Source organism: Euleptes europaea, chromosome 10 (genome assembly GCF_029931775.1).
Source record: "Euleptes europaea isolate rEulEur1 chromosome 10, rEulEur1.hap1, whole genome shotgun sequence".
NCBI lineage: Eukaryota > Metazoa > Chordata > Lepidosauria > Squamata > Sphaerodactylidae > Euleptes > Euleptes europaea.
Genome location: NC_079321.1, coordinates 16,190,783 through 16,214,650, shown reverse-complemented (window position 1 = coordinate 16,214,650; position 23,868 = coordinate 16,190,783). Strand labels below are relative to the sequence as shown.

General features: G+C 45.2%; 1 protein-coding gene across 3 annotated transcripts in view; it reads left to right on the top strand.

Annotated features, from left to right (window-relative positions):
- Positions 1-817: 817 nt before the first annotated feature.
- The window catches only part of HDAC4 (histone deacetylase 4), a 107,739-nt gene continuing 84,688 nt past the window's right edge, over positions 818-23,868 (top strand). For all 3 annotated transcript variants that reach the window (XM_056856246.1, XM_056856247.1, XM_056856245.1), the window contains exons 1-2: positions 818-1,036; positions 7,732-7,803. In XM_056856246.1, the coding sequence (XP_056712224.1) occupies positions 1,015-1,036; positions 7,732-7,803 (94 nt within the window). In that variant the 5' untranslated portion in view covers positions 818-1,014. The remainder of the gene's footprint in view (positions 1,037-7,731; positions 7,804-23,868) is intronic.

Below are 23,868 nucleotides of genomic sequence, written 5' to 3'. Positions count from 1 at the left end.
CTTTTTCTCTATCCACTTGGTAGTCAGAGTCAACATCGTTGAGTATAAGTTACTCAGTTCTTTTCCAACTCATATCTTTGTATACATAGGCTTGAGTACCCCAAATCCTGGTTTGTCTCTTGCACACAGGACACTTGCATGTGTAACCATGGGTCTATAACAATCCTGAAACCACCTTATGAAATATCCATCTAACTTCATCCAGCTTTGATATAAACAAAGGAAATATGTTTTATATTATTTATATTGCTTAAGTACATTCCATCCTAAACAATTCCTGCTTAATGTTGTTTACAAATTATCCTCTCTCAGATGAATTAATGTGTCAATGATTTAGAATTTACCTCTGCTTTCTAGAGACATGGTCTGTTTGGTAACATTTTCATGCCATTATGGTGACCTCGAATCATGTAGGAAACAATGCATGTAGTTTGCCTTGACTGTCTGAAATAAGAACTAGAACCTTTATTAAGGTGTAGGCAGTGCATAAGGTCATTTGGTGAGTTTTTGTGTATATGACCCATAAAGTATAAAGAAAACCAGCCTTACCAAAGAATGCAGCCACGAGAGGTCCCCAGAATGAGCTTCCCATTCCCTCAGTGCCCTAAGCATAATCAGCTGGGTTCAGTATGCACCGAATCTGCCATATGCAGGGAGAGGAAGCCACCAGAAAGCAGGGCAAAATAAGGGAGGAATATGAGTAATTGGGAATTGCTGCTATGTCATATAATTCAAAATTGTAAACTAAAATATGTGTCAAAACTTCTGCTTTATGAACTCGGTTTCTTACGGTTTTCCCACCAATCCTTCTACAGATCTACACTTGGGAAACAACATGAAGATTGTCTACTATCCCACTGGATGACATTGTTTTACAGCAGAGGATGTCTTTCTGACTGGCAGGTTATGAATGTGTTCCCTGGATATGCTTCCTGTTATCAACCAGAGCACTGAATCTCTTCAGAAACCAGCCCCTCTTTAATACTTGCGTAAAGAGTTGAGGTTCTTCTAGCAATGAGTTCTCAAAGCCATTCAGGTAAGAACAAAATCATTTATTTTTAGAACTAGATGGGCTTGTGAATGAAACCGTGAACCTTGTCTGATGTGGTTAAAAGCAATGTGTGCAAATCAGGGAAGCTTAATTGACCTAACTTAAGCTTCCCCTACTGCCCACTAAGTTCATCAAATGCCCCCCCCAACCAAGTCACAGATGCTCTAGGCTGATCCTGCATTAAGCAGGGGGTTGGACTAGATGGCCTGTATGGCCCTTTCCAACTCTATGATTCTATGAAATAAAAAATCACGACTTCACTCCAGACAACTTTATTTATATAGCTGGGTTTATGATACATGCATGTGCTACACTGATCCTGGCATATAGTCAATGAAACCCTTGTGCCAGACATCCATCCATCAGTTCCTTAATTAAGTTTTATTACTATTTGCTGTGTGCCACTTTTTAAAAGATCAAAAATGGCTACAGCTTTGGGGATCCAGGAATCTCAGCAACTTCCCCAGCAATCCAACCCAGTATTTGGGTCCATTGAAACTGTGTCTCATGTTCCAGTTGCCTTTTGCAAGTCTTGCTTCAGCTCACTGAAGAATTCTTGGTTAAGCCTGTGTTCACTGCGCCAACCTTGAGACGCACTGAAACTTTGTACTGGATTCAACCAGAGGACTGTGGGTTCCCCCCCCCATATCCTCCCCCAAATTCTGCAGTAGTGGACACGCCCAAAGGCCAAGGAAAGGCAATGATTTATTCTGCTCCAGTGTGCAAGGTGGGTAGAAAATTAGATGTGCTTGGTTGAAAGGTCTGTACCACCGAGGCTACATCTTCTAAAATGTCCAATTTCTTGGTCTGCATGGGACATTGTCAGGTTTTCTTGTGGGAAAAGATCCCTCTTGCCCTAGATCCTTTAACAGATGATGGGTCTATGGCATCTACTTTTACAGACAACAGAATTTGATATCCAAGCATGTTCTGGGAGTGTGGCGTTAAATGTCAGCCTCAGTGGCTTTCCATAGACATGCTTGATTGTCTGTGTTATGTGCCAGTTAAGTTGTTTCTGACTTACGGCGACCGTATGAATTATTGACCTTCAATATGTCCTATAATTAAAAGTCTTTCAAACTGAAAGCTGTGGCTTCCTTTGTTGAGTCAGTCCATTTCATGTTGGATCTTCCTCTTTTCCTACTGCCTTCAACTTTTGCTAGCGTTATTGTTCTTTTGAGAAGGGTCTTGTCTTCTCATGATGTGACCAAAGGTCAATAGCCTTGGTTCAGCCATTTAACGTCTAGGGAGAATTCAGGCTTGATTTGATTTAGAACCCACTTATTTGTCTTTTTGGTGGTCCATGTATCTGTAAAACTCATCTCCAAACTGATTTGACACAAAAGTGCATATTGCTTTTTGAGGGCAAAGGTCTATTAAGCAACGTGACAGACCACAAGCTCAAGCATCAGCAAAAAATGTGTTATACACTGAAGTCAATGGACATTACTCCATCCTTCAAGCCTTACAAGCAGCATCAGTGACAGTCATTATGTAGATCATTAAAACAATATTGTTTTTGTCTGATTTCTCATACTTTGAGAGACGTTTCTCCTCCTCTTTATGCAAGTCCTCGTAACTCTGCTTCAAAATCTCAGCCTTTGTCTTGGTACAAGTTTTCATCTGGTGTTAAATGGCAGTTTTGAAGCTGTCTGCAGTTTCTGTTTTAGTTCCTGTATCTCATCTTTCCCAGTACCCCCCAGCCTGGGAATCAATAACAATTGACAGCTGCGTATTATCCATTGTCAGGTTGGTGTATTCAATTGAAATCATTTCTCTTCCACTATCCTTCCCCCATCCATCTCCAACAGATGGGCTCCCTCCTACAGAAAAAGGTCATAGAAACAGTGTGTTTCTCCCAGAAGGACCTAGGGTTTTACTCCAGGAATGTTACCATCCCTACAAAAACAAACAGGTCCTTTGCTCTGTCCACAATCTTAGGGGCATCAGTGAATTTATTAAGACCACAACATTGCTGGTTTCTAAGGTGTGCTGTTGGAGGCTTCCTGTCCAAGGTGTTGATCAACTCTTATTCACTAAGTACTTTGCAGTGTTTGCAGAATGTTGAGGTGTCATTGACTTTTCTGCATAAATTACTGGCTCCTCACCACTCATCCTTATTTTCCTTCATGGTCACTTAAGAATTGCATTATGTATCCCAGCCTCACTGGGACTTTGTCAGTGGAAAGTCACACCCCAAATCTTGGAAGATCCTTTAGTTAATTGTTGGGATTCTAGGCTCAGTTACTGGCCAGGGCTACCTACCTGTAGACCACATGATTACACTCATGGGCATGACACTTTTTTCTAAGCATCAACCACATCAATCAGATACATTAAATGTGTTTCTGGGCTTATGGCCTGATGCCATTCAGCAAACATGCAGATAATTTTGTATCCGTGTCTGTTTCATTGATAGATAGGGATCAGTTCCTTTCCTTGGTTGTTACTGAACTTCAGCAGCCCACTTGGATGTTTTGGTGAAAAATGGTAGTTATCATGAATGGCCAGTACCAAGTGAATGTGTTCAGTGGGACAAAATCTCAGCAGTGCCTGGCCACATCGGAGGCTTTGAACTAGGAACTTTGGGTATGCTGTGTTTTGCCTTCTGTGGTAAAACAGGCCTTATCCCAATGCTGTGGCAAAATGGATGAGCAGAACCTCGCTATGCAACTTTCTTTTCTTTTTGCTTAAGTAATGGATCCATGTGCCCTGACTTGGATTGGCCAGGCTAGTCAGATCTCATTAGATTTCAGAAACTAAGCAGGATTGGCCCTGGTTAGTATTTGGATGGTAGACCACCAAGGAAGTCCAGGATTGCTATGCAAATGCAGGCAGTGGCAAACTACCTTTGAATGTCTCTTGGCCTGAACACCCTACGGAGTCACCATAAGTTGGCTGCAACTTGATGGCAAAAAAAAAAAGATCCAAGTAGAGCGCTTCGCTAACTGCTTACCCTACTTTTGCTTCTTTACCACCACTCAGAGCTTTTCTTTAAACGGCAGCTCTGAATAAAGTGTGCTTTACTTAAGATTATTGTGACATCTCAGTTTCAGAAAAGTTGCTTCCCAACTTAGCCCTGGTATGTGGGAGGTTAACAAGATGGTTTTTGCCAGCTTTTAAAAAAAAGAAACAACTTATTATAAAGAAGTGCTTATAAAATATTGCAACCTATTGCAACAAACTATGCTCCGTGATTTGACTAAGGAAGAGGGGGGCTGCTTGGAGGATGGGATGCTAAGGTAAGAGGTAGGCGGAGTGACCATGTTTCTTTTTCTGTGTGAGTGCCTGGTAAAAGGAACATGGTTGCAGAAGGGGACTAGAATCTGCATCTCCAGAATTGTCTGGGGCGTGCTTGCTCCAGAGCTCCTCCCAGTCAAACCACAGTCATCCTCACAGTGATGGGTGCTGTATTCCCATTGTCCCCTTCCTTGTTGAATTTTTAATGTGGGTTATGGCCAGAGGCATTGTCAACACACTGCCCATGATTGGTGGTTTGTGGTGGGGTTGCTATGGACTCTAGTGTGGGTGCTATGCATCTTGGAGTGGAGCTTTTTCTGTATTTGTCCTTTTTGCTGAGCGAGTGAAGGATACTGACTAGTAGGTTGGACCAGCACTATTCTGGTGTTAGGATGGGGCTGTCCATTGTATAGGCCTTAGATTATTGTTGAGGAATTTCAGTCATGTCTAAGTGGAAAGAATTCGTTATAACCAAAACTAAAGCAGGAGTAAAAAGTTTGCAAAAACAGGAAAATACATTTAACTTGGAGGGAAGGTGGTATGGTATAGCCTGATCTCATCAGATCTTGGAAGCTAAGCAGAGGCAATGCTTGAATGGGAGCCTGCCAAGGAAGGCTATGCAGAGGAAGGCAATGGCAAACCTCCTCTGCTTCTCATTTGCTTTGAAAGCCCCTTGCTGGGGTCGCCATAAGTTGTTTGTGACTTGATGACACATAACACACATACTTTTAACATCCTAACTAGAGAAGCAGTGTCCAGCTTTAAATATTTTGGGACCCCATTTAATTAATATCTGTCTTGCTATTGATGTATATGTGCCCTATGCGTTTGTGGAATGTAATCATTTTAATGCCTTTTAGAATCATAGAATCATAGAGTTGGAAGGGACCACCAGGGTCATCTAGTCCAACCCCATGCACAATGCAGAAATTAACAACTACCTCCACCCCACTTCCCCAGTGACCCCAACCCTCCCCCTGCCACAATCCCACAATTAAAACACTCTTGATTATAAAAAAGCAGGGTGGCACTGGATGCCCACATTAAATCTGCAGCTAACATTGAAAGTAGAAGACAGATTATACCAGGATTTTACACAATGCCCTGAAGCATCTTCCTTTTCCTATCATTATTATATTTTTACGTCCTATTCCAGACAGTCTTCAAGGGCAGTCCCATGCAGAGCACATTACAGTACGTAATCTAATCTAGGTGTTACCAGGACATGCACCACAGTAGCAAGATCTTTTCTGTCCAGGAAGGGCTGCAGCTAGCTCACCAGCCAAAACTGCAGAAAGACACCCGGACCACCTCTGCCACCTGTTTATCCAACAGGAGGCCTGGGTCCAGGAGCACCCTAAAGCTGTGAACCTGCTCCTTTTTGGGGGGAATGCATCGCTATCCAGAAGGGGATAACAGTGGGTCATACCCTTCTCCCACCAGTAGCACCTCCATTTTGTCAGGATTAAGTTTCAGCTTGTTAGCCCTTATTCATGCCGAAACACCTGTTCACAGTTTCCACAGCCTCCCTGGGATCTGTTGGTAGCACAAGATATAGCTGAGTGTCATGTACGTATTGGTGGCAACTCAGCCCAAATCTCTGGGTGACCTCTCCCAGTGGCTTTACATAGATGTTGAAAAACATGGGGAACAAGATGGAACCTCGGGAGATGCCAGAGGCCAAGGAGCAGAGCAGCAGTCTCCCAGCATTACACTTTGAAACCTACCCTCTAGGTAGGACTGAAACCACCACATTCTTTTTAACCTTGTGAAACAGAAAAAATACTTTTTGACAGTATTTACATCTCAGTTTTATTGAAAGGCTGTGGAAGGCATTAGCTATTCCAGTTTTGTACGACATTCCATGTCAGGCCCCCAGGTTGGCACTGCCCATTTGCAGCTGTTTACACAGCAGCTGATAGTTGCAATGGAGTTCTTGCATGGAGGTAGTTGGGGGACAGCACACAGCAGCTGTTACCCCACTGAGTAGGGTTAGACTGACTTTGCTGAAATGAAAGAGGTATAAGCAGTTGTGCGAAGCAAGGATGCATTTGCTTTGTTGGATTTAGATTTACATTTTAGTTCTATATCCAAGGACGTCTTAAAGAATTACAGATGGGTGCCGAATAGTTACAGATGGGTGCCGAATAGTATGACTTTTGCCTTGGAAGCAATATCCACTACCTCCTGCCCAAGTATTCATTCAGTAATAATTTCATACCCAGATTACTGTGTTAGGGTCAATTCACCAACTGTTTGGAGGATTGGAAATGAGTCATGGGCTCTCATTCACATCCTCTTGGATGTGGCTTCCCTTTCAGTGTCTTTTTAGCACGAACCTCAGGTTGCTATAACTCCAAATGTGCAAACTATGGTTGGTGTTTTCTCTCCAAACTTGAATCAGAAACCCACATCAAACCACAGGTTCTGATTCTGGTTTGGAGGGAAAGAGCTAACCGTAGCTTGCTGATTTCATACTGAAAGGAAATTAAAAGGGAAGTGAATGTGCTAACCAAATTGAGTTGTAGTAATGAAGGTAACAAGCATGTCTGGTTCCCAGTTATGGAGTAGTTCTGTAATTATGGTGGATTCTACTTATATTAGTTAGTTAAACTGGAGTTTACTGTGCACTTCATTTGTTTTGTTTTCATGTACTTTGTTACTTAGAAAAAAATTCAACAGAAGTTATTTGACAACATGAATTCCTGTTTATACTATATAACTCAATAAATACCTGTGACTTCCTTGAAATCTCAGATGTATTAAGCCTTGATTTTTGCAGTTTTATTTTGGCTTATCCAACTTATTTTTCTGGAGTTGTATTTTCATCTCTGTGTGTAAAGTGCCGTCAAGTTGCAGCCGACTTAAGGCGACCCCTTTTGGGGTTTTCATGGCAAGACACTAACAGAGAGGTGGTTTGCCAGTGCCTTCCTCTGCACAGCAACCCTGATATTCCTTAGTGGTCTCCCATCCAAATACTAACCAGGGCTGACCCTGCTTAGCTTCTGAGATCTGACGAGATCAGGCTAGCCTGGGCCATCCAGGTCAGGGCGTATTTTCATCTACTCATTAACTATTTTGACAGTATATAGAAAGTGAAACGTAATTCTGATATTTCTATTAATTTGATAAAATTCACCTTTTGACAGTATAATTGATTGACAATGCCAAAAGCAAAACCCTGTTTTCTTGAGTGCTCTCTAAGAAATCTTTAACTCATGTTCTTGTATGTGTATTTTCTTACAGTGCTGACAGATGGAGATTTGTTACATATAAATGGAGAACTAAAATAGAATAGAAATACAACAAATTATACCTGAAAATTACGCATTTTGTTAAGCCTTTGGTCAGTCAGGTGTTCACACCTTCTAATCCCCCCCCCCAGTGAATTCTGCGTTAGAATCTAATGACACCAGGTGGGTTTTCTTTTTTCTTTTCAGATGGACTTTCTGGCAGGGACCAGCCAGTAGAGTTACTAAAGCCAACCAGAGTAAACCACATGCCAAGTTCTGGTAAGAGGCAAATGCTATGCCATGGGTGAGATATGCTGTTCTGTAGTGATAAATCTATAAAATATTAAAATTAATAAGACTCAAAAAATAAGAAGTTGCCCACAAATAGTGCAGTGTTTATGTGTGCTTGCATGTACACACCCATACACAAATGTGATAAAAGTGGTCAAAAAGAAAAGGTTGATACATTATCATAGAATCATAGAGTTGGAAGGGACCACCAGGGTCATCTAGTCCAACCCCCTGCACAATGCAGGAATTTAACAGCTACCTCCACCCCACTTCCCCAGTGACCCCCAACCCTTCCCCCGCCATGCAGGATTCCACAATCAAAGCACTCCTGACAGATGGCCATCTAGCTTCTGCTTAAAGACCTCCAAAGACAGGGACTCCACCACCCTCTGAGGCAGCACATTCCACCGTTGAACAGCCCTCACCGTTAGGAAGTTCTTCCTAATGTTTAGGTGGAATCGCTTTTCTATTAGTTTAAACCCATTACTCCATGTCCTAGTCTCTGGAGCAACAGCGAACAAGCTAGTTCATTTTCAGTCTTCGGTGCAGCCCCACGTTTGGGACTGCGCCTGCGTGCAGGCCTGCCACCAGAAACTTTTACTAGCCTCAGGCCTATGACAGGGATGTCCCTCCCACTGAGTCAGCGGGCCCGGCTTCCTGCCAAAACCACCGCGTACTCCTGGGCGGGGCATCCCCTCCCTCCTCAGTTCCTTCTTTGCTGCCGCCGAGAACGGAGCTTCTTTGCCTCAGTGCGACTTCTTCTACTTTCGCTTTCGTGAGTTTTCATTGTCCGGCTGCCGCTCGGCTTCCTGACCAGCCCCTTCCCCCCCTTCTATCCGTGCTGAGGGCCGTTATGGCCCTTAAATCGCCCTTCAAGCGCTGCCCCAAGTGTTCTATTAAGATCCCACACACAGACGAGCATGAGTTGTGCCTCATCTGCTTGAGCGAGGGACATAACGTATCGGCATGCAAAATCTGCCAAAAGTTTTCCACCCGAGTGCGAAATGCTTGCGCCAACCGTTTAAATGCAGAATTGTGGAAGAAGGCTTTACTGGCCCCATCTCCCTCTGCTGGTTCCGGGACGCCTCAACGTGCTCCATCGGTTCACTGGGTGCCGTCCACTCCGGCCCCTGTATCCGGCTCGGATCCGACGCAAAAGAAATCGAACCCGGAGCATTCTAAGAAACACAAGAGCAAGTCCAAACACAGAGACAAGTCGAGCTACTCGATCCGGTCCAGGTCCACCCCAACCACGCCAGTTCCATCTGCATCGGATCCAAAGCTTCCGGAGCAGGATCCAGTCGTGGTTCCACCGAGGACCCCATCTTTCCATTCAGGATCTCCCCTTCACTCGTTCTCTGATGTGGAGCTGGAACTACCGGTAGAGACCCAGCAACCTTCGGATCCGATCACTTTGGATCCAAGACCCTGTTTACAGCCGAGTTTGTCTTCAATGTCTCAACCCAGCTTTTCTCCTGCCCTCTTACAGGATTGGATTGAGTTCTGCCGGTTTAAGCAACTCAACCTGCAGGGGAGACCGATACCACAGGGCACTACGCAGCAAGGTCCTTTTCCATCTACTTCCTATACCCAACCAACCATTCACCGGACTCGGATCCAGGGGATTTCGAAGCCCTGGCATCTGTAGACAGCTCAGAGGGCGTGTCTGAACCCTCTCCTGAAGAGCAAGTGGGGGATACTGAAGCGGTCTCCCCTTCAGAGGATCTCCGCCTGAGAACCAAACAGATGATCCGGATGGCTGAGGCACTGGAAATTAATGTTGCCACCTCAGACAACAGACCTAAGGATAGGATCCTTAGCCGACTGTACCCGACTGTATTCTCCGGGTATCGCATCCCCCGGGAATACTAGAGGGTTTATCCGATATTACCAAGACAGTATGGAAGAAGCTGGCCTCCACTCCAGCTTCCACCAAGAAAATTGAAAACCTTTATAGGGTAAAACCAGACACTGCGGAGTTCTTGACCATCCACCCTCCCCCGTCCTCTATCGTTACAGGAGAAATGCAAACGAGACAGATGCAGGGCCAACATTCCACCCCTGCCGAGAAGGAGAGTAGTAGGATGGACTACTTGGGCAGGAAAGCGTATACTTCCTCAGCTCTTAGCTTCAGGATTGCTAACTACCAGACAATAATGGGGGGCTACCAGCTTTTTCTCTGGGAGAAGGCCACCCCCCATCTGGAACTGCTACCAGCGGAATCCAAGGCCGCACTTGGACTTATTCAAACTCAAGCAATTCGCCTCTCCAAGCAGGAGATGTGCAGGCAAGCATGCTGCGGAGATTGCAGCTCGGTCTATGGCTACTGCAGTCACCCTAAGACGTCACTCTTGGTTGCATAATACTGCATTACCGCTGGACACTAGATCTCAAATTGAGGACCTGTCATTTGAGGGAGACACGCTCTTCGCCTCAAATACTATAGAATTCCTGACCAACATCAAGAGGGATCACCAGACGGCTAGATCCCTTGGCATCACACCTGCCTCTAATCCTCAGAAGGAGAGACTCCAACCCTGCCAGCAGGGTTTTGCCACGCCTTTCTACAGAGGACAAAGGCACCAGAGATACCAACCGTATCCTCAGCAGAGGCATTTTCAACACCAACAACACCAACAAGGTCAATCAGGAAAGCGTAGACCATTCAACAGGCAGAGGCCTCCCAGTGGTCCGCAGTCCAAGGACCATCAACAACAACCTTCCTAAAGATTCTGGCTACTATTGCAAGCCGTCCCAGAGGAGTTTCTCTCCCTCAAAAGACTGGCTAAATATTCTACTACATGGCTCTCCATTTTCAATGATTCCTGGGTTTACAGAATCATTTCCGAGGGCTATCGCCTGGAGTTTAAAGTTATTCCCTCTTGTGTCCAATCCAAGGGACAACCCTTTCCCAGAGTTTGCCCCACAGTTGCAAGAATTATTGCAGAAGGGCGCAGTTCAACGTGTTCACCCTGAATGTTTTGGGTTCTTTTCTAGGATCTTTATGGTGGAGAAGAAAGACGGAGGTTCTAGACCTATTCTAGACCTCAGAGAACTTAATAAATGTTTGAGAGTATCAAAATTCCGTATGGTTTCATTACCATCTGTTATGGAACTGCTTACCCCCAATTTCTGGTTCACCGTCCTAGACTTAAAGGACGCGTACTTCCATGTGTCTATCCACCCCTCACATAGGAAGTATCTTATGTTCCGCTACGGTAGGGAGGTGTTCTGTTACACCGTGCTTCCCTTTGGTTTGGCTACTGCCCCACGGGTGCTTACGGGTCACTCACGGGTCACTCACAGTGGCACAGACTTTCCATCCCCAGTGCAGTCTTGAGATCTCTGGGCTGGTGGTTATCAGACACGAACTTACTCGCCGGTATGCCCTTTGGCCACTGGAACCCAGACTGTACGCTGACAACTGATGCATCCCTTGAGGGTTGGGGAGGCCACTGCCAATCCTCCATTCAGGGCAAGTGGGACAGAACTGAGTTACCACTCCAGATCAACATTTTGGAGCTATGGGCTGTCCGTTATTCCCTTACCTCTTTTGCAGATATCCTTTGTGGATCCAGGACACTGCTGCAGTCCGACAACACTTCAGCAGTGTACTATATCAACAAACGGGGGCACGGGCTCACTCCCGTTATGCAGGGAGGCTCAGAAGGTTTGGCAGGTAGCTCTAGAGAACAACATTGTCCTAAGGGCCATTCATATAGCCGGCATGTCCAACACATGGGCAAATACACTCAGCAGAAAATTCCACACGAACCACGAGTGGGAACTTCAAGATACCTTCCTGTACCCAATTTCCCAATTGTGGGGCTTTCTCCAGATCAACCTGTTCGCATCCAGAGAGAACAGGAAGGCACTAGCGTTCTACTCGATAGCAGGCCACGACCCGGAATCACTGGGGGATGCATTTCAGATAAGATGGTCGGGGCCCTCTTTTATGCTTTCCCCCCATTTCCCCTTCTAACCAGGGTTTTAGGGAAGATCAGAGCAGACTGTACCTCCTGTATCCTGGTTGCCCCACATTGGCCCCGCCAGATCTGGTATGCGGCGCTGTTACTACTGGCAGAGGGAAACTACAGGATGTTCCCCAACTCCCCAGAATTGCTAAAGTGGGGCACACTCCTACACCACGATGTAGACAGACTACACCTGGCAGCTTGGAGGATAGTGCCCAAAGAGTAGGGCTTTCCACCCTGGTCAAGGGCATTATTCTAGAAGCCAGAAAGCCTTCCACACACTATTCTTATGGGTTAAAGTAGGATAGGTTTCACCAATGGGTTGAGTCTAAGGGTCTGTCGTCCTACAACTGCCCCTGCCTCGTGTCTTAGACTACCTCCTGGAACTAGCTTGAGGGGTCTTTCAGTGGCTTCGGTCAAGGTACACCTAGCAGCCATCGCAACAGTCCATGACGAGGTGGAGGGCTACACTGTGTTCTCTCACCCTTTAGCTGAACGCTTTATGAAGGGACTTAACAACTTGTTTCCCCCGATGCCCAGGATCACACCTCAATGGTCCTTATCTTTAGTATTAGCAAAGCTTATGCAACCTCCCATCGAGCCTATGGGCTCCACCCAGCTAGCCCTTCTCACAGCCAAGGTAGCCTTCCTAGTAGCTGTCACCTCTACCAGGAGAGTAGGTGAGTTAGCAGCTCTTAGGCTAGACAACCCCTTTTTAAAGGTGTTCAACGAGAAGGTGGTCTTGCATCCTAGTTTGCAATTTAAACCCAATATCCGCTTTTCACATGGCCCAAGACCTGGTACTCCCAGTCTTCTACCCAAACCTGTCTTCGTCAGCCGAAAAGTCCCTCCACACTATGGATGTTAGGAGGGCTATCCTCTACTACAAAGATAGGACAAAGCCATTCAGGAGGTCTAAGAGTCTCTTTATTTGCTATCAGGGCCCCAACAAAGGGAAACCCGCCTCCGCATAGTCCATCGCTAGATGGGTGGTGTTGGCAGTCAGATCTGCATACAGAGAGGCAGGCAGGACATGCCCCCTAGAAGTCAGGGCTCATTCAACTAGGGCCCAAGGGTCTTCAGCCGCTCTTGACACGAAGGTACCACTCCTAGATATCGGTAAGGCAGCTGCGTGGTCAAGTGAGGACATGTTCATCAGACACTACGCTTTAGACCTGCAAACAAGAAAAGATGCAGAAGTGGGAAAGGCGGTCCTCCAGGCAACACCCACCTCCAAGATGTGAGTAGCTTGCTAAAATCCCAAATGTGGGGCTGCACCGAAGACTGAAAATGAAAACAGAGTTGCACTTACCTGTAACTGCTGTTCATTGAAGTCTTCTGTGCAGACACACATTCCCTCCCGCCAATCCTGCTGTCGACCAAAAAAAAAAAAGAGATTGATTGTCAGATTGATCAGGTGTATTAAGTAAAGGGGTTAAAAAACCCTCTGTTTGGATGCTAAATCGGTCAGGGGCGGGCAAGGAACTGAGGAGGTAGGGGATGCCCCGCCTAGGAGTACGCAGTGGTTTCGGCGGGAAGCCAGGCCTGCTGACTCAGTGGGAGGGGCATCCCCGTCATAGGCCTGAGGCTAGTAAAAGTTTCCGGTGGCAGGCCTGCGCTCAGGCGCAGTCCCAAATGTGTGTCTGCATAGATGACTTCAATGAACAGCTGTTACAGGTAAGTGAAACTCTGTTTCCCTCATCAACATGACATCCCTTCAAATATTTAAACATGGCTATCATGTCTCCCCTCAACCTTCTCTTCTCCAAACTAAACAAACCCAACTCCCTAAGTCTCTCATCATAGGGCATGGATTCCAGACCTTTGACCATTCTGGTCGCCCTCCTCTGGACACACTCCAGCTTGTCAACATCCTTCTTAAATTGTGGAGCCCAAAACTGGACACAGTATTCAAGTGAGGTCTGACCAATGCAGAATACAGTGGTAGTATTACTTCCCTTGATCTAGACACAATACTCCTATTGATGCAGCCCAGAATTGCATTGGCCTTCTTAGCCGCCATATCACACTGTTGACTCATGTTCAGTTTGTGGTCCACTAAGACTCCCAGATCTCTTTCACATGTCAAGCCAACTATCTTCCATCCTGTACCTTTTGTTGTTTCTGCCTAGGTGAAGTACTTTACACTTCTCCCTATTGAAATCCATTTTATTGCTTATGGCCCAGCTCTCCAGTCTATCGAGGTCATTCTGAACTCTGACCCTACCCTCTGGGATATTAACTACCCCTCCTAACTTGGTGTCATCTGCAAATTTGATTAGCATGCTCTCTATTCCATCATCCAAGTCATTTATAAAAATATTAAGTAGTACTGGTCTCAGGACAGACCCCTGTGGTACGCCACTGGTCACTCCTCTCCAGGATGAAGTTGTGCCATTAGTGAGCACCCTTTGGGTTCGGTTGGTCAACCAATTACCAATCCACCTAACAGTAGCAGTGTCCAGCCCACATTTTACTATTATCTATGCATTCCTAAGTAGAGTTGCATGCTTTTAGGTCTATTGAAGTCAGTGGGCTTAGAAAGGTATAACTATGCTTAGGATTGCAATCTAAACGCAATCCTAAATGTATGTTGACTATTCTCCATTTTGAAAGTTATTCCGAAACATTTCATGGTAGAACTTTATGATACTTTAATATTTCCTATAATAAAAATAAAATTAACAGTTGAATAGGAAAGGCACTGAAAGAAAGCAAGGTTAAAAAGCAATGCTGGACAATTAAAAATTCCAGTTTTAAAATGCAAAGTCTATTTTCATGACATAATGTAAGAATGGAAAATTCACAATATGCAAGAAATTCTAGCCTTTCAAGTCATCGTCAGGAGAAGAATTACCAGCATGTTGTGAAGTATGACAAAAGTTCTGTTTTATGTATTTTATTTACATTTTAGCCCACTTTTCTTCTGAAAAATAGGACCCAAAAGCAGGGTACAACAATAGCAAAGATCTAGTAAATTCTGAAGAATATAATTATAATATAAAAAGCATACGACCACACACAAGAGGTTCACTTCTAAACGTCATCTTACTATAATTATTTATTTATATTCTTCCTTTCTCGCTGAGACTCAAGGCAGATTACACAGTGTAAATCAGTGCACTCAAGAGGATGTTACATCTAATAAGCAGTGCAGTTTGAGTAGGATTACAGAAATTTGAAACAAAGCAAAAAATATAAGCCATGATATGTAGTGCCCTGTTCTGCAGTGTTTTCTGCATAATTAGAAGACAATCCAGGGGAGCAGGATAATACACACAGCAAGTAGATTATACATACTATAGGCAGGAGAATAGTCCACAGTCCTGTTCTCTTTATTAAAGCAGCCCCCTGAACCATTCCATTTATAAAAATGCCCTCCTGAACAGTTATATTTTACACAGTTTGTGGAATGACAGAAGTGTGGGAGCCTTCCTGGTGTCCTCAAGCAAGCTGTTCCACAAGGTAGGGGCTGCCATAGAGGATGCAAGGACAGTTGTTGAACTTGCCCCTTTGCAGAGTGGTGCTTGTAGAAAACCCTGCTCAGATAAGTGAAGCTATTGTGGCAAAGCATCGGCAGAGAGGTGGTCTTGCAGATAATGAGGATCCAAGGCCATGAAGGGCTTTGTATGTGATAGCCAGTGCCTTGGTGGCACCTGCTGCCAGCGTAGCTTGTTTAACAACTAGCACAGCCAGTCAGATTTCCAGTGGCCAACCAAATGCCTGGGTGAGCAAAAACCCCATCTGGCTGTGCTCACTTTCTAAAAACCATTGACGGGCACCAAGCAAGGTTTCAGTGAGTGGGGACCCTGCCCAAGTGCTATGATTTGGGAGTGAAAATCTTCACGCCTCACAGATGGAGCTTCAGACTACACATACTCAAAGGGGAAGGGCTTTATCTTCCCACTTTTTGTCCTCTGCAGCAGCATTTAGAGAACTTTACTTTTTTCTTCAAGGAACTATTTTTCTCCTCTAGCATATGTAAGTAATGTTCAGTGTACATAGTTAGTTGTTAGCAGATGTAAATTTATTTTAGTATCAACACTTTAAAACACAAAAATAAATCAGTTACAACTGTAGAAATTACAGAATATAAAAAAGTAAAAAAACAAATTCATACTGTCAAATAACAAATTAAGATGTTTCTATTTTAAGTATTCCAATTGACAGCCATTTCTTTAATATCCCAGGCTTTCTGCAAAGCTTCTAACTTATATAACACAAACTTCCTTAAATTTATTTATCCAATCCTCTTTTTTAGGAGACAGCTTAGATTTTCAACATTTAGCAAAAGTTAATCTTGCTGTGGTGATTAAGTACAGGGTAATTTGTCGAAACCTTTTTGGAATTATTACAGCATATCTCAATAGATACTGCTCCATGGAAGATTGCAAATTAATATCAAAAGGTAATGACAACGAACTTGTTACCATAACCCAAAAGTTATTAGCCCTCACATAATTCTACCACATGTGCAAGAAACCCACTTTATCTTCCCCATGGAACCACCAACAGGTAGTTATTTTTTCGCGCTAATCTCAAAGGATTTCAATGCCACGGGTACAACATTTTGCATATGTGTTCTCTAAATAGTAATGTAACTCAAAAGGTTGAACTGTGAGTTAATAGAACCTGGTCATTGACCCTTTTGGTACCAGAGGACATGTCCCATGCGGAGCCAGAATTTTTCCTTCTGAAACCTAACAAAGGAAGGCAAAATATCCAACCACCTGATAAACAAAGAAAGGCCAGCTGGAAAGCTCATACATTGTTTCAGAAGCATCTGTTCCACATCTTACTGTTGAATCGCCTTTTAGAACCAGAACCAATTCTACAAAATTTTGCCCTCGAGGTACTGAGGTCCCTTTCCCCTTCTTACCCCTCTGTCAGATGGTAAATTGAAAGTCTCACCTAAGTCCAGCCATCTTATCCCTCAGCTGCTATACTGCCATCTCCCACAGTAAACCATAGACAATGTTGACAGCAGATGGTGATTAGGTGAAAGCCATCCTTAAGGTAGAGAGAGGTGACCCAGGCTTCTGTTTCAGGAATAGATGGTGATTAGGTGAAAGCCATCCTTAAGGTAGAGAGAGGTGACCCAGGCTTCTGTTTCAGGAATAGCAGGTTGGATGTTATGGTCACCATCTGGAACTTCACTGTCTTAATTCATTGATGCCCCTGAGAACAAAGATTTTAACATCCGCTTCAGGTGACATTCAGCAATGGGTTTACATGTTTTAATTTGGTGTTTCATTACTGGAAGCAGTTTATCATGGAATGTTACAGCCATAGATGGGTTACATGGTAATTGACCGGTCAGTGTTTTAGTGCTGTGGGGATCTTTTCCCAGATGAAGAGCAGCAACTAGGGTACAGCTACTATTCAGTCATGACACACTTCACTCACCCATCCAGCTCCCCTTCTTCTTACTCTCCAGGCCAACATTGTAGATCACAGCAACATACATTTAAAACACATTAAAACATGTAAATACTGTGTGTGTTTTATTTCTATGGCAAAACACCACACAAGCTATTAAAACAAGTGTTGGGACTTAAAAACCGCATAACACTATCCATAAAGCAGACCTCAGAATAATTTAACAATGAGGGTGGTCTGTGTGAAGAAATATTTTATGCTTCTTTTCCAGGTTTCAATATTCATGTTATATATGCATCTGCTCATGTATCTGTTAATGCTTCTTTCTGGAAAATTTTTGCAAATAATTTTGTCAGGTATGGTGTTCTTCCACTGGTGGTGGTGGAAAATGCTGTCAAGGCGCAGCCGACTTATGGTGATCGCAAAGGTTTGCAAAGCAAGAGATGTTCAGAGGTGGTTTGCTGTTGCCTGCCTCTGCATAGCCACCCTGGACTTGCTTGGTGGTCTCCCATCCAAATACTAACCAGGACCAACCTTGCTTAGCTTCCGAGGTCTTATGAGATCAGGCTAGCTTGGGCCATCCATGAGAGCTACATAGAATTCATTCCCCAGCCTACCCAGCCCTGGCACTTTCCCTGTTCTTTAGTCTTTAATAGCTGTTTTTATCTCCTCACTAGTTATTAAATCGTTCAAAAGTAAATGATGAGGTATCTTCCACCTGATGCTTCTGTCTAGATATTCTCTATCATTTGATTGTGCTGTGTTTTTTTAAAAAAGGTCTTAAATTCTTCAGCAATTTTTCCTTCCAACTCTTTCTGATATACTTTCACCTTCAGTTTGTTCTCGTGGCACCTGTGCAGTCCCACATGCATTCTATGCTTGCGCAGGTGAACTACAGACAGGTTTCTAGAAGCTCCAAGAAGCTTCTTTCATTGAAGCTCCTTTTCTGAGGAAAAGTTCGGATTTGATTTTTCTCCTCTGTCTGGCTACACATTTTGCCTTCTTTGCTTTGGTGAGGATCATGGTGAACCCAGATGCTTCATCTGTAAACTGTTCATACTGAAGGCTAGAAATGACCAGGCCTTCTGGCTAAAGGCAGCACTGCGGACGAAAGCTCTCTCTGGCTCTGTTTCTGATAACTCTGAGTCCAGGACCTTTCCAGACTCCAGAAAGATGGGTGTGCTTCAGTTCTGATCATTCCGAGACCGGTTCTGATGTCTTCGGGCCCATCCTCAAATCCACTGAAGACCTCAGTTTAAGTTCATTCTGCTCCAAGTCATAGTGCTTGTGAGCTGTCTACAAAAAAACATGTCACAAACATAGGCACCATAAGACAGGACTTCTAGTTTAAGCAAACTGTCTTCAGTTCCAGAGGAACCTTGGCCCTGAGACATGGCTCTGGAATGTGTCCAGTTTGATACCGTAAAAGAAGAAGTGCTGATCCTGTGGACTCTTTCACCATTGGGACACTCCTCCGGGTCTGTGCATTCCATATTGGAGGGTGAACTTGTACCAACAATGTAAGTTCTGGCTTCATCTGCTATGTATCCCTTGCATCCATCAATTCCTCAGCATTCATATCTGTCAGAATAAGGGCACAAGTCTCCATATCAGGATCCGTACCAATATTATGATTGATGCTACCAAGTACTTACAAAGAGGACCATTATGGATGTTATCAAGCCAGAGACCCATATGTTGTTCATCATTCAGATCCATCTGATCCTGCACAATGTTCCTCTGCCAAGCACCCTCCATCTGCTTCCTTTGGTGAGACCCTGACCTGCTGCAGGATCCAGAACCAAACCCTCAGCTGTACCCTGATCCTTGAGAGGATTATGAACAGCCCTGGTATACTGAACCAGACTTCGACTGTTCCTCAGAACCAACTCTGGAGGACACTAGCAGAATCTACCACCTACTCTCCAAATGAGGACTTCTGCCTTTAAGGGGAACAGCTCATGTGCATGACTAGGTCCTCAGGGGTAAACATTTCTTGTCTCCCCCATGGACCACTGACGATCTCTTTAAAGAAATTCTCCCTGGCTGTGCTGGGCCTTTTGCTTTTTCTATAATGGATGACTTGTTAAAGGTGACAGCTGGGCCTTGGCTTAGATCTGCTTCTGTCCCACTTCAGGCTGGCTCTGCAATCCCCATGCAGCTACCCCATTGACCAACAGCACATCAGTCTTGTCTGGATTGAGCTTCAGTTTGTTGGCCTTCATCCATCCCTTTGCCTTCTTCTGGCACCTATTCAGGACTTTCAAAGACCCACCTGGCTTAGCCGTGAATGAGAAGTAAAGCTGAGTGCCATCCTCATATTGTGTGTGTATGTTAAGTGCCATCAAGTCACCTCTGACTCATGGCGACCCTATGTATCAATGTCCTGCAAAATGTCCTATCCTTAACAGCTTTGCTCAGATCTTGCAAATTGAGGACCGTGGCTTCCTTTATAGCAGGGGTGGGGAACCTCCGGCCCCCAGGGCCAGATCTGGCCCGCGAGATCATTTTATCCGGCCCCAGGGCTGATTCCAGGAGCTCCAGGGCCTAGGCTCTCTCCTCGGCAGTTCGGGCTTTGCCAATTGAGTGACTGTGGTGCCCTTTCTCCCATCTATCCTCTCTTCCTGGAGAGACTCACAACTTCTGCCCAAAAAGTGCGCTTGGCCGGAAGCCCCCCTCCCCTTTGTCTCACCGGCTGTTTCTAGGTGAGTGGGTGGCGTGCCCTGCTCCTCCAGCTCAGTGGGCCCCTACGCGGCCCTCCCTTCGCTCTCCGACTTAAAGCTGCTTGGGCTCCCGGAGCTTATGCCACCATCTCCCCCCTCGCCTGCCTGCACTGGCCGCTCCCTCTGCCGGCTCGGTGGGCCCCTACACGGCCCTCCCCTCACTCTCCCCCGGGCCGAGGACAAAAGGTAAAGCTGGCTTTCCAGCCATGCATGCCTCAAACTTTCCTCCCCACCCCCCTAGCTTGCCTCTGACCCGTGCAGCGGGGCGATCTGGTGAGTGCGTGTGTGCGTGCACAAGAGAGATCCCCGGGCTGTTGTGCAGCCAGGTGAGTGTGTGTGTGTGCAGGAGAGATCCCTGGGCCGCTGTGCAGCTGGGTGACTGCGTGTGTGTGTGTTTGCGCGAGACAGAGATCCCCGGGCCGTTGTGCAGCCCAGTGAGTGTGTGCTTGTGTGTGTGCGAGAGACAGAGATCCCGGGCCATTGTGCAGCCCAGCGAGTGCATGTGTGTTTGCGCGAGAGATCCCCGTGTGTGTGTGTGTGTGTGTGTGCGAGAGAGAGATCGAGATCCCCGGGCCGCTGTGCAGCCTGGTGAGTGTGTGCGTGTGTGTGCGAGAGAGAGAGAGAGAGATCCCCAGGCCATTGTGCAGCCCGGTGAGTGCGTGCGTGTGTGTGTGAGAGAGAGAGATCCCAGTGCGGGGGTGTGTGTGGGAAGCCTGCCTGCCTGCCTCCCTCCCTCTCTCTCTCTCTTTCCTTCCTTCCTTTCCTTCCTTCACTATCCTACTGAATTGCAAGTTATCTCGGGATAAGCAGGTTTTTTTCCCTGCCTGTGAAGCCACATAAGCAGTTTGGCTTGGTCCACGTACTGCCGGTCCAGCAGGCTTACTTCGCCCAAAACCGTCAGGTTTTCTAGGCTCCACTCGCCTGCAATTCTCCCTACTGCACTTCAGGCTCTGGAACCCTTTTTCCGGGTCTTTTGTATACCCGCTTCGTCAGTGTTGGGAGTGTGTGTTCTTCGACTGCTCACCGGGATGATTCTTTTCCCGGCTTGGATTTCACTCACTGAAGCAAGTTCACCCAGAGTTTATTTTGTTCAATTGAGACTTTTTATTTAGCTTAAGCATATTGTGTATATATTGTGTAACATTTGGCTTAGACCTATGGTGATTTGTTTCAATATGATCAGATTGTGTGTCACCAGTGCTTTGTTGCTTAATTCCAATTATTTAAGCACGAGGTTTTCTTTTGAATACTAAACCTCCCGGTGGTGGCTGGAGACCTGGCAACCCTAGCCTCCCCCCCCCACGCGCTCCACGAGATCTACACCTGATATGGCCCTTGAACGAAGTTATAAGTGTGCAAATGGCCCTTGGCAGGAAAAAGGTTCCCCACCCCTGCTTTATAGAGTCAATCCATCTCTTGTTGGGTCTTCCTCTTTTCCTGCTGCCTTCAACTTTTCCTAGCATGATTGTCTTTTCCAGTGACTCTTGTACTTTAGTCACATTGTGAGAAGACGACAGCCTCAGTTTAGTCATTTTAACCTCCAGGGTCGGTTCAGGGTTGATTTGATCTATAATCCTCTGATTTGTTTTTTTGGCAGTCCACAATATCCGTAACACTCTCCTCCAACATCACATTTCAAAGGAATTTACTTTCTTCCTATGATCACCTTCCTTCATTGTCCATCCCCATATTGATGGCTTCTTATTCTAAATCTCTGGATGACCTCTCCCAGTGGTTTCATGTAGATGTCAAATAACCTGGGGGATAAGATGGAAGCATGTGGGGCCTCAGAGTATAAATGCCACGAGCTGAGAAGCAGTTCTCCAACACCACTGTCTAGAATTAGATGACCAAGTAGGAGCGGAACCACCAAAGCACAGTGTCCCCTACTTCTAACCCAGCCAGCCACTCCAGAAGGATACAACAGTTGATGGTGTTGAAACCTGGTGAGAGGTCGAGGAGCATCAATGTGGATGCACTCCCCTGTCACTCTCCCAGTGAAGGTCATCAGGCAGGGTGACCAAGGCTGTTTCCATCCCAAAGCCTGGCCTGAATCCAGACTGAAATGGGTCTAGAGATAATCCACCTTCTCCAAGACTTGCTGAAGCTAAGTAGCCACAACCCACAACAGCAACCTGCCCACAAATGGAATATTAGCCACTGGGTGATAGTCATTAGGGATAAGGTTAAAAAAAATGGGAGTGGTGGGCTATATGCTTCAAAGCACCTTGTCTACTTCCATCAGGCCTAACTGACTGAAAGTCTTCCATAGAACTAAAACAAGATTATGCTCCAGTAACACCCTGAGCTTGAGCGAGTCCAACTGTAGTTTCTAAGTCATGGCGGGTATGAGCAGTTATATCTGCAAAGTGCATTGCAAAGGAATCACAATGGCCTTGTAAGTTTTCCAGGCTAACATCCTCTAGGGCTTGAAATAAAAAAGCCCCTTCACAACCCAGAAAAGCTCTGCTGGATGACACTGTGCGGAAGCAATGGTGGCGGAAAAGTGAGCCCGCGCTGCTGCCATCACTGTCACGTGCTCTCACCTGTGTTTGGTTGCATTCGCCAAATTTTTCTCTTTGTGCTGTTGTATTCTTTTATATTGACACTGCAGTCAGATACTGCAGAAGCTTGTTTCTATAAATAGCGATGATCTCACTGTCTTTTAGTGCTTCAGTGTGTTTTGACATTTACAGAGGTGTAGACAGTAGAAATAGTTCTTTGCATATTCAGTGCGTTCTTCTAAACAATATCATTATAAAAGTAAGTTTTTTTTAATGTTGGTGTGTATCAAGTGGTATAAAAGAAACATCTTATGGAGATGAAGTGAGATTTGATAACTCACATCTTCAGCAGCAGACAGGTTTGAGAGGGTTTGTACTAACTTAATGGGTTCTTTTATAAATTGATTCCTTTAAATATTATGTACTGGCTCTGCCTTATACAATATTTTCCTGACAGCCATCAGCCTTATCCACAGTTCCACAGGTCCCATCATAGTAGATGTGGAGTTTTGTGGGAGCAAGAGCTCCTCATTCATTGCAGTGTATGAAATAGCTCCATGGATACACAGAAATTCTCTTGCTCATACTCAAGCCTGTCCTGTGTTTTCATGTGCACAGGTTGCTGGATCAGGGATATCTTATTGCACTTCTTATACTGTGGATGATTTGAATCTGAAAAGGCAAGAACAACTTTTCATAAGAGAACACATCGTATGATTTGGGCACATGAGGGATGATGTGTAGTGTCCTTGCTTTGCTGTCACGCATATTGTTCTGTCAGGAGATGATTTCTATCTGATAGTAAGATTTTATTACACGGTTTTGGTTGCCAAGCAGCATTATGGGGCATAATTGCCGATTTCAGTGCTCTGCCAATGTGAATGGCTGCATGCATTTGCAGCTATCCATACCTACAGAACAGTTGTCTGAAATGTGAAAGAAATAGTAAGCAGCAACGTGGCCCCTGTCTTGTAGCTGCAACAGATGACCATGGCTACCCCTTTCGAATTATTACCATGGTAATAACAGCAACCTTTTATATTATAATTTCACTGCTAGTGTCGCAGAGGCAAGGAAATGGAAGTCTCCCCATATCTAAGGAACAACTGGTTTTAGGAAGCAGATGGCTTTGGCTGATTTTGACTTTGTTTTGCTCTTGCTTCATCCTGCATGGTAGAGGGCATCAGAGATGTTGGACCAGCAGCAACCCAGATAGGAGTGACATGGCTGCCAGCCACTCCAGTCAGTATTTGTGCTCCGTGTGACTCCACGTGTGGAACTGGGTGATGGTGGATTACACCAGCATGCTATCATTCTGACAGGTCGAGGCAGGGTGCCCTTGCATTTTGGGGGGCAGTAGAGTTTCCCTTTTGGTGTCCGTGACCTTTGATGGAGTACCTGTGAAGGTTCTGAGCAGAGCAGCGTCAGACAAATGCTATGACAATGATGGTTCTTTCTTGACTGTTTGTGCTC